The 12,343-nt window shown below is 32.6% G+C and overlaps 1 protein-coding gene across 1 annotated transcript in view; it reads left to right on the plus strand.

Annotated features, from left to right (window-relative positions):
- The window catches only part of LOC149412269 (adenylate cyclase type 6), a 563,657-nt gene extending 556,625 nt beyond the window's left edge, over nucleotides 1-7,032 (plus strand). Inside the window, exons 26-29 of the mRNA XM_089646087.1 lie at nucleotides 962-1,086; nucleotides 2,492-2,698; nucleotides 4,072-4,279; nucleotides 5,360-7,032. Of these exons, the coding sequence (XP_089502213.1) occupies nucleotides 962-1,086; nucleotides 2,492-2,698; nucleotides 4,072-4,279; nucleotides 5,360-5,940 (1,121 nt within the window). The 3' untranslated portion in view covers nucleotides 5,941-7,032. The remainder of the gene's footprint in view (nucleotides 1-961; nucleotides 1,087-2,491; nucleotides 2,699-4,071; nucleotides 4,280-5,359) is intronic.
- Nucleotides 7,033-12,343: the final 5,311 nt, after the last annotated feature.

The raw sequence follows: 12,343 nt of genomic DNA on the forward strand, positions 1-12,343 counted from the left end.
ATCACGTATAAATTCAACTGGTCTTTAAACATCTACTTTCATCGGTTCAGTATTTTCGAATACTCAAAATTATTTAGATCCTGTTTATTGCAGTATGATAAAATGACCTGTAAATTAATTCGTTATGTATACGATATTATCACATTCTCGCAACTTATACTTATGTCGAACAGAGAAATTAGACTTTTTCTAGTTCACTGTGTAGTGTGGATGTATTTTCATGTAACATGAATCAAGGTTTTACGGATGTTTTACAATTTGGACACATGAATAATATAATACTTAAATAGTTATAATTTAGTTTGTAAATTACTAAGTAGTGTGGCAGTTTAGCAGAATTCAAGTAAAAAAATAACTAGATTGTCTTAAAGTAAGTGACTAACTATTTTTTTATCTTTTAAAATTAAACAATAACTTTGTAAACATCACTTATAGGTAAATACTTAATGCCGACCGGGTTTCGCTACAACCATAGCTTCATCAGGGCAGTATAATACTAAAAATCTAAAATTTAGATTAACATGTGTTGATCCTGGCACCCCTGCTAAATGACCAAACGTAGCGAACCACCTGAGGTGACGTACGACAGATGTGTTAGAGGCTATCCAATAAATTATTCCTGGGGCGGCGGTACCCAAACCCGCCTCCCTAATTAATTGTGTTAAACGTGATTGAAATACAATATACCAGTTACATAACCAGATACAAACAATGTAGTTTGTGTCATTACACTGTTTGCGGATAAATTAAATATGTTGCTAATCAATTACAAATAATATTGTTTTTGCGGTCAAAACAATTACCGTCGATTCGTTGTTAATTACGCGATGTGTTTCATTGACTGCGTGCGGTGCTTTTCCACAAAATAATATACATGTATAGTTTGCATGTAATATGTCATAATTTAGACCGTTAAATAATGTTCAATGCACCGTATTGCTAGCAAATATTTTGTCGGCAGGGATCAATATCGGTCCAGTGGTGGCGGGGGTTATCGGGGCCCGGAAGCCCCAGTACGATATTTGGGGCAACGCAGTCAACGTGGCCAGCCGCATGGACTCTACTGGCATTCTTGACGAGATCCAGGTGAGTAATTTAATAAATTATGTCTATACATTGCTCTTTGACACCTACGACATTAAGGAATGTCATTTGGCGGGGGTTATAACCGGAATGGAAGGTAAGGAGACACCAGTGGCGTGCCAAGAACCAAGACATTCCTTGACCCCAAGGTCAAATCAAAATATAAATATTCAGATTTCTAACAAAAATTTATTCACGAAATCTTTAGAAATTTTATTTTTCCTCCGTGGTCGAGGGGTAAGGCTCTCGACTAGCAATACAGTGGTCGCGGGTTCAAATCCCGACGTGCGCACATAAATTTTATTTGATCAATTTGTGTTATTTCGCAATTTAGTCATTTAATATAATGGAAGATACTCTCAGTATCACCCTGGTGTAAGACCACAATTCAGAAATGAAACGTGGCTTGAAATGACTTTGGCCTTGTTTGGTGACCAGATCTGAATAGCCAGGTACTTTCCAACCTTCCACTTCCCCATCTCCTTCACCTCTCCACTATCTTCAGCCTCACGATATACCCTAATTGGGGATGCCATAGCCTCACTGGCTTCAGACGGTTGGGAACAATTGGGACTCTTCTGCGGTTTTACATAAAAAAACTATATCTTTGACATGCTTCAAATTTATCAAAATTTCTTTCATAAATATTTAACATTTTTCCCTCCGCTGTTGTTGAAATGTTTAGTTCTTTTTTTCACCAGGATGAGGATGATATAAACTTTTTAAAATTTTATTTACCCTTGTGGGCCGGCCACTCAAAATGGGCTTGTGGGTTGTACGCCGTTGTTGAAGACTATTGTTTATACTATAAGTAAGAGCCAATTAAATTGTATTTGTGAGTGTTCGTATATGGGTAAACGTTATTATTTGTATCAATATTTTGAATTTTATACTTGCTGTATTTATTTTTCCATTCGGACCGCGAGTGATGTATTTGTCACGAAACATCAATCAAAAGTCCCGCTATAATATATCTCTCACCAACTCACGTCCTCATAAAACTATCTTCATTTCTATTTGACTTATATACGAGATACAGAGGGAACACCAGGTTTTATCTTTGTACTTGTTTATAACTTAACAATTTAATATTACATACCTACGTTAAAAAAAATGAAGTTGAATGTCAAGCGAAAATGTTTCTAAATAAATATCTAATCTGACAGATTTTTTTTAACTAACATGATATTATATTATTGTCTAGATCCGAGAGGTTAACTACAAAATCGATTTGTTTTCATATGTTCTTTGTAGGGGTGCGAACTAATTACGTTACTTACGAAGATATTGAATACAGGGCAATGACGGGCAAGGATCTCTATAGTATAGCAACAGTGTTGTTGTGTAGGTGTTGCCCTAGTACATTGGATAAAATTTATTTAGTAAAGTTGATTAATTTTTATTCCAGGTTACTCAAGAAGTTTACCAAATTCTCAGTGAGCGCGGTTATCTGCTGACTTGCCGCGGCACCATCAACGTGAAGGGAAAGGGGGAGATGGTCACCTACCTCCTGAATGGGTTCACCAACAATGCAAACGCTTTTGCCACTTCAGCCGCCACTCCGCTTATGGTTTCGGCCGCCGCACCACCCGCTCCTGAACCGGCTAACGAAAATGTAAATGAACCAATTATCGAACACGCTATTTATCCGTAAGGCTAAGCACGAATGAAGTAATGCCGCACATTTGTCTTTATTTCTGGTACATACTTCTTGCTTCATTCACATTCATTAATCTCATGTTATCTTCTTCCCCTTGTCCTATTCGGGTCGAGTACCCATAACCTATACAAGGGGCCACCCGATGTACAACCTCTCCTCATGTTCATTGATTTTTTCGATTCTCAACATTTCTTGTTGGATTCCACGAAAAAATATAATATTAAAGAAAAGTGAAGTATAAATAAACTAACCTTATCTATTTTTCTATAGTGTACAATTTTGTAATTGTTTTTTTAAATGTTCAGTTACTCTGAGATACCGACATGTTTTTCTTCTTTCTTTTCCGGGCACTTCTTCGTCTATATGTCCAAATCATAAATGCGTCCCTTTCCGTATATTGTCCATTACACTATTCATATACCTTGTACATTCTACGAATTTGTCATAAAATATCATGGGATGGTAGTATTTTCCCTTTCTCACCACACTTTTACTACTTAGTATGGCATATTGAATGCGTTAGAAGTAGGTACCTATCTAATATGAAAAGATATGAAGAGTACGAGGACCATCCCCAACCCTCTTTCCAAAAATAGGTGATAAGTGAAATTGGTATGTTCATACCTACTCATTACAAATGTAGTGAGTGAAATTGGTATGTTCCTACGTACTGATTACACAAGTAGAAAGTGAAATTGGTATGTTCCTAACTAATGATTACACATATAGTTACTGAAATTGGTATGTACCTACCTATTGATTAGACAAGTAGTAAGTGAAATTGGTATGTTCCTAACCACAGATTATACATATAATAAGTGAAATTTGTATGTTCCTACCTACTGATTACACATATAGTAATTGAAATTTGTATATTGTTTCCAACTGATTACATATGAAGTATTTGTGAATACGTAAAACTGAAAAATCTTTTGGGTTCATCTTTAGTTGGATACCATATTTTCCCTCGATCTCAGTATTCTGATTGAAATTCTGATGATTCCATGTCAAAACTCTTTTCTTCAACCAACACTTTTTCTATCAGTTTAACCCATTATTCTAATCACAAGTCTATTCTTCAACCAACACTTCTTCCATCAATTTAACCAATTACCCTAGTCAAAACTCTTTTCTTCAATCAATACTTCTTCCATTAATTTAACAAATTACCCTCGTCAAAAAAAAACCTTTTTCTTCAATCAACACTACTTCCGTCAATTTAACCCATTGTCCTAGTCAAAATACCTTTCTTCACCAGCACTCTATTTTTACCCATAATTGGAAACTGTTATCTGCAGCTGACTTATTATTATTGTTGACTATTATAGGACGTGTCTGAGACAGTTCTGTCTATTGGCGAAGAGGGAATCTCAGAGACTACTGAGATGATCGCCGGCTCCGAGAAGTTGGAAGTTGTCGATGAAAACGGTGACGAGGATGACTCGCCACCGTATTATGATTCCTGGTCTTTCATGCAAGACTACCACGACATCCTCCCAAGGGAAAAGAAGATAATTAATGAAGTGCTGGACCGTGGTGAGTACATCAATATGTCTAATAAACAAAATTACATAAATATTTTTTTTAATATTCAGTACAGAAATCTTTTAGTGAAGCGGGTTATTTACTTGTTTGTAAATGATAATTTTGTTTCAAAAAACGCCTGGGTTGCCGGCAATTAAAAAATAAAAAATATTCAACTAGCTGAAGTACATGGGGTTGCCCAGGATTTATGCTTTCTGGTGATAATTTATTTAGTTTTTCGAATACAGATGTAGACAGAATTTTCTTCATGTTTTTAATGTGGTTTTTCTAAATCTCATAGAGATGGTGACCTTCCTCCTGTTTTAAGGTCAAATATACAAAATTTCATACATCTCAGAATAAAACTGTATGTAGATTTGTATAAACAACAAAGCAACATCAGACACTCTTCTTATTTTATAATGTAAAACATGTATTATGTATATTATAGAAGTGTCCTATATCATGGTGTAGGTTTGTGGGTTTGTTTTTTAAACAAATCTACAGTTTTATTCCGAGATTAATCATTGACCTTCAAAAGAGGAGGAAGTTACTGTCTATATGAGATTAGGAAATCAACACCCACCCCCTTTCCCACCCCTTAACCATTTGAGCGATAGCATATTTACAAAAAAATGCCTTGAGCGATGGAGGTTTCCGGGCATTTGGTTTTGAATTCGCTCACACTCATTTAAAAAATCAAAACTCCTAATATTAATATGGAAACATAATATATGCTGCTTACTGGTGTTTAAATCAATCAATCCACTTATAAATCATTACTTAACAAATATTTGTAGGTTTTATTAAAAAATTGATTTTAAATCATAAAAAGTGTCTAGCTAGGCTAATTTAGGCAGCCATAAATTTAAACATGGATACCTATTGTTCGACTGGTTGAAGCAGAATTCTGATACTTCTTGACGAAATTTACACACTTGACATTCAAAATAAGAGTAAAATTACAGTCTGCATCTGATTTGATCATCGATATTTTGTATCATTATCACCCCAACAGAAGCTTTTATGAATGATTATATGTAGTTATAATGTAAATCTGTTGCATTAAATGCGTATTTCTTTACCTTTCAGTATACCGTCCAACTACCCGTTTCTCTACGAGTCTGAGAGATAAGAGGAGCCCTGATACCTTCAGTGTGTGCACTGAGATTCCGAGAGAGAAGTTGAAGCAAGCGAGGCCATCCTCCATGGTGGAGAACCTTGAGACCGCCGGGTCCAGCAATGCCGCTCCACGTTACTACTCCGAGAATGACATCAAACAATCGAACCGCACATCATCCGTTCCCATGAACATAAGTAAGCTGGGTAAACTACTGAATCCACGTGAGAAGACCAATGGAAAACTGCCTCCTAAAAGGAACACTAAAGTCATAAGTGATGGAGAAAAGATCTCCATACAAATTGATGACGAATTCATTTCGATGATCCCTGATAACGCATCTAACTCCTGCACCATTTTTGCAAATGCTGGAGCCTCTGTTGACGAACATCTTCCTCCGGCAAAGCTCTCTAGGTCTATGCCGTTACCCAAGAAAGCCACTAAAATCGACATCCCAAAATGTACGACAGAGAATTACCTTGCTCAAGTCATAGAAAACCCAGTTGCAGGAACATTTGATGAGTCCCTGGCTACAGACAATGCCAAGGAGTAAACAACGGAAATAGAAATCCATTTAATGGATTATTATTTCTTCCTTTCAAGATCTGGTAGTAGGGAGTATTGTGTGCAAAATTCTTATTATGTTAGTCAAACACTGAATTTGATGAGTATTTATGACATTTGGAGGGACCATGTTGATAAAATGTAATGATAAAAGTATGGTAAGCAAATTTTAAACGAAGGAATGGGTTGGCAACGGCCTAGCAGAGATAAGGCTCTCAGTGTGATAATAATTTAGTAAAAGTATAACTTTTACATTATTAAGATTTTATTGTCTCAATGAAATTACGAATTCAGGCACTGCTATAAATTATTTTGATAGTGTTAAGGCTTATGTAAACTGCACATTATGTTTCTTACCTGTTTATGGTTATACTATCCTATCACTTTGTGCGAGAAAAAATATGGAAAATCTAACCAATTACCTACATTCTAACATTTTATTTATTTAATTCTTCTTCTTTCGTATGGAGGGGGGTCACAGGGGACATCTTTGTCTGCGAGCAAGTCTAGGGCATCAGGCATCGCCCTGTGGATTGATGACCTCATCAATCCTGCCGTTGAATGAAGGGAGCATGCATTGGTTCGGTGGTCTGCACATGTTCAGTAGCACCGCACTCATGTTAACGCACATATAATGCATATCTTAATTGTATGACTCCCTAATGAAACATACTGCTGTTTATAAGCTGTAATATGTCATTTTGGTTTGATTTTCCATTTCGTATTTCAAATCTGCAGTTTCCCTTTGATTCATTAAACTTTCCTCATTCTATCTGTGATTGATTAGTTTTCGATTATTAAGTTTTTACTTTTCATTTGTTTAAGATTACGTTCAACTAATCTGCTAGCAGGTAAAGAAAAACTGATCTTAGAGACCTATTTCTGACCATGAGAACTGTGTGACGAACGTTTAAACTTTAAGCATGTGTCGCATGTTAAAAGTATCAGAGTAACTTTACTTAAATGATGTATGTGCAAAGAATTATGAGCTTGTAGAAACTTATATAATATGACAAATTGTATTTTCATATTTCAGGTGCCATACTTTAAAAAAGCACTGAAGTTTTTAATATACCTAAAGTTTAGAGTTTTACACTGTAACGGCATGTTACAAAGATATTTTGAATAATTCCATTGACAAAAAATATCGAGAGATCAATTTCATAACTACATAATAAATTTCTTCATTAAAAAATCAATTTTTTTTAAACATTTCTCACAATGTATGAACATTTAAAAAAATATTGGAAGGTGTAATTAAAAACACAGTTCTATATCCTTGTGTATATCATAATAGGATTATGCAATTATTACAAAGAAAAATTCTTTAGAATCTGCTTCCTTTTATGCAGTAGTATTGATTTAAGTATTCTCGTATATACGAATTTCTTTCAATAAACTATTTCATCTGTATGAGATATCTATCACATTCTTGAGTATTGAAAAATATTAAGATTTAAAAAAAAATCTTAATATTTTCTGTAAAAGTTAAAACCGATTATAATTTTAAGTTGTTGGACTTAGTTGTGTATTAAATTATTTTTGTGTCTAGTAAAATAATTTTATGGTATTATAATGTTGTGGTGGTATTGAAAAATGATAACATGTATTTATCAATTGTTAAGTAGGTATTTAATATATTTTTTTTACTTAGTTTTTATTATGATTGTGTTCACTACTTTTACTATTTTAAACCGTTTGATTATTAGTTCATGATACTCACTTCGCTCACGTTGATAAATATTAAGTTCCTTCATTCTTATGAACTAAAATTATGCAGAGGTTCAGCAGATGAATTTTCATAATAATGTTTTTACAAGAATATTAAAACTGTTGGATTATGTGTACCTAATGGTTACTTGTATTATTTTTTAAATCCATGTCTTTAAGTTCTTAAGGCGGATGTAAGATTTCTTTATTACATATCTACGTTTGCATAACCACTGGAGCGATTTTTGGCATATTATGGGTAGTTTGCAAAAACATTTTGAGCGATCACTTGTCGTAATTTACCAAATTTATAGAACCTAAAAATAATGGATAACAGCGAAATCTAGGTAGATTCATTGGTTTTAAACCACAGTAAGCAGTTCATATGCTACTTTATTAATATTTTGAGGAATGATGTAATTTAAATATTATGGTAAATGAATATTAATCGCTCGAGTGGATATTCATTGTCTCTGAATAAAATTTTCCTGAAGGTTGAGTAATTTAGAGTGCAGGCCAAATGTCAGTACTTCATTTCTTAATTGATGTCAGTGTGTACGGAATCATTCCCATGAATTTTAAAAGAACAGAAATGGTACCATCACTGCGATGTAATATAAAAGCTGACCTTTTCAGTAAACTCTCATTATATATGATTATGTAGATACTTATATTACAGTAAATAAAACATTAGTAAGCCCGCTTTCCAAATCCCATTCGATGTTACCATCCCACAATGCATAAATCATACTTAATGAATGTAATGAACAATACAAAACCATAAAAAAATTAAAAGTTGGAAAAAAAAAAATTCTTATTGTCATTCTTATAAAAATGTGTTACAAGTAGGAAAAATATAAATGTTTCAAGTAGTTATGTGTTTAATTGATAAAATAATCAAAACATGTATTATTTAATCTATCAAAGAACACTACATTAGATAACAATATTAAAAATCAAATAAATTAATGTGAATGTTAACATAGTTGTTGATTAATGTTAAATATTGCTTATTTTTGCAACAATAGGTTGATTGTGCTCTTCAATTTATGCTTTTGTCTTTATTTTACGATGTCAGCGGACCTATAAATCATATTTGCAACATCTATGTTTACTTAAAAAATAATTAATAATTTAAATGCCGGCAAATGAACTTAAGTCGTGGGATAATTGTGCCACTATTGCGAGAAAAAAATAAATTATTAATGGTATTTTGAGATATTTCACATAATTTCAGGGAGTTATATTTCATCTAATGTCCTCCAAGATTAGTACCAAATTTACCAATTGCATGGTATGTGATGGGCCAATTTTGGAAAATGACCTTCTACTAGGAAAAATAGTGTAAATGTGAAAAGTAGTAAAGTCTGCACCTGGATCGTGTTGGTTTCTAAACAATTATCATACAATATTTTCGAAGGAAGCAAATACTTTGGGGTGTGACATATTGAATGAAAAAAACATACACTTAGTAAGACACCACTTTATTTTTGAATTAATAACAATAGCCAACCGGGTTTCGCTTGTCCCAAGCTTCATCAGGACTAAATATCAACAAGAGTTGATATTTAGTCCTGATGAAGCTTGGGACAAGCGAAACCCGGTTGGCTATTGTTATTAATTCAAAAATAAAGTGGTGTCTTACTAAGTGTATGTTTTTTTCATTCAATTATCATACAATTAAGTAATTTTGCCAATTATGAACCACCCGAGAGAGTCCTTCAGATAACATGTTTGGATGATGTACTTTTCAAGTTTCATCATTAATTGCATAGGCCCAGATTAAAATAAGTACCTTCCAGGGTATCGAACATGGTCGATCGATAAATATTTATGGATAATGACGATAACTTTAAATGTCATCGTTCCTGAGCACGACTGCAGATCGCTAACGTACAAACAACAGTTCATGTCAAATAAATTAAGAATACTCAGTCGGCGTGAAGTGTTGTTTGTTAATTGGCGATCTGCAGTCATGTAGGAAATAATGACAAGTTACCGACGTTATTGATAAAAAGTTTATCAATCGACCGTGCTAGATACCCAGTTGTGGCTACGGTATCTCAAGAAACTGTACACTTTTAGGCTGTTTCCAATTTCTTGTCTTTCTCTATGATGTAGTAGTACGTATAACTAAGCACTTTTGACTTCAAATTGGAAATCATATGTTTTATTCCATTTTTTCATTGTATGGTTATCTACTCCGTTTTTATCAAACAACCATAACATTTTTACCATGTATGAATTCCAATACTGGTAGGAACTAACTTCCTTCAACGCAACTCCCCATTTTCAATGCATCTACAATTTTTTGAATGAAATGCGCTTTTATAAACTAATAGACCTCTAAGATTCAACTCCATCTGCAATGCCTTGGTACATTGAACATACCCTGTAAAACTTGGCAAAGAATCTCATTTTAATAAATCTATAGCGTAAATTCAATATTTACTTTATCTTTCATAAGGCCACAAAATCTCCTAGTCAACAAATTATTTAAAATAGATTTTAATATTATTGCATAGTAGACTTAATATACATTGTATACTCAGAGGTAAAACTATTATTTATTGGGAATAATGTTATGTTACTCAATTCAATTATGTAAAATGTCAATTTTATGTATTGTGGATAATGTGTGAATCAAACAGTAATTTAATAATGTTGTCAATGTATTAACATACCGGATCCTTTGACCACCGCACACTTATGGTAAGCACAAAACTAATAGCAGTTATATACCAAAACATGCAGATGGCCATTTCACTCTATATTTATTATTCCTAAAATCAGTCAGTATTTCTAGTAAAATATTAAGTAATATCATATATTTTAATAGATAACCGTTAAAGCCAAATGAAAATATTTCATCTATTTTTCCACACCTGTGCTATCCAGTGTTGCCGATGGGTATGAAGCATACAAGCTTTTCTAGTCAAAGTTGCCAATTCTTTTCAGAAACCTGTTTTAAAGCAATGCCAAAAATATTTTTTTACAAAATTGTGCTTATTTTGTTTTCATCTGCATGTTATATTTAGATCTAAATAACTCAATTTATTTTAATTCAAACCACTATCAAATTAATATTATTAAACCAGGGTGAAAATTACTTACATGTTAAGAAATTACTTGTTATAAACACTTTATGAGATTCAAGTCCAAATAATAGTAAAGTTATTGGAACGAACCACTACTTTTGATTATCGTACTTTACATATTTATCATTCATTAAATTATTTCTCATGTAAAGAAGTTGATGTGAAAATTGTTTTGTAAATACTTATAACGTTTGAAATTTTAAAGACTACGATCCATGTGCCAAAAACAAACAAAACTCTGTTCAGAAGATTTCACCAAAATGTATTGGTTTTAGTTGAATTATTTGTTTAGAAGCCGCTGTGGTAGTTATTTTGTGAAAACTGAATTATATTCCCAAACACAAATCTTTCATAACTCTCACAAATTCTCCAATCCATACAAAATAATATAATTTAGTTAAGCCAGTAAATATGTAAGTTGATAGAATTTAAGAAGATGAAAGTGTAAACAATTCAACACTGCTGCTCTATGGCTAAGATATTATTTGGTAGTTCAATTATTAAAGAATGGGAGAGCTGTATTATGCGTAAAACGCACTTAAAATGTCAGTTGTCTGTTCCTTTTTGAGACTGATATGATTGTAAATTGCACACTATAATAGTATTGGAAAACTAGTGATTTGGTGGTGAATAACTTAATGTGATATTGTAAATTAGAATAATGATGGTTTAAAATCGAATCGGCAAAACATAACGATTAGTTATAATCGAAATTATTGTCAAATTGTTAATGGAATGGTGAATTAATTCATAATGGCTTGAAGCAAATGAATTCTTAAGGAACGAAAATGAAACTTTAAAAAATGTCCATTAGAAGAAAAGTTTGCGAGGTAATTCTTGGCTATACATATTATTATGCATGTTAAGATAGAAATCATGATATTTTGAATACGAAAAAAGGAATGTTTAGCGATGTGTCGCCTGATTTAACGAAAAAGAGCTGAAATCGACTAAATTTGTTTTTTTTTTTGGAAAGACTGTGTGCAGTTACGAATATTTCAGTTGAGAACCTATCACAACTACTTCAGAATAACTTATAAATTTAACTGATACCAGCAATTATTGTGTAAAAGTATTATTTTATAGGTGTTGCCTACGATGCATTTCCAATTTGTGAGTTAAACCACTAAATAAGAGAAAATTTAATGCAGGAAAAGTACAAAACGAATTTATTCTGAGCTGGGCCTAAAAGAAAGCATATTCTTACAATTCCTCAAATTAAAAGTACTTCCATAGAATTCGCAATATATTTTCAAACTCACTTCTTTAGAAAAAAAGGAAATCCCTATAAAGAGAATCTTAAAAATTAGATGGAAATAATGAATATATTTTTAAGATAAACATAAACTTTGTTTATGCTTGCATTTAATTGTGTTACGATCATTATTAAACTAGTATATTATTGTGTCCAACTCATTCGTTAGCATGGAAAAATAAATATATTCTTATGAATGAAACCATTAATAGAAATATATTGAATAGCCTGATATAATCTATCATTCCAAGTAAATGAGTAAGAAAGGAGATCCTTAAAATCATAATTCATTTCATAATGCCATTTGCAGTTCTGAACAACATGTCAAT

Source organism: Hesperophylax consimilis, chromosome 23, assembly GCF_061612785.1.
Source record: "Hesperophylax consimilis isolate HC1 chromosome 23, BYU_Hcon_1.0, whole genome shotgun sequence".
NCBI classification, from domain to species: Eukaryota; Metazoa; Arthropoda; class Insecta; order Trichoptera; family Limnephilidae; genus Hesperophylax; species Hesperophylax consimilis.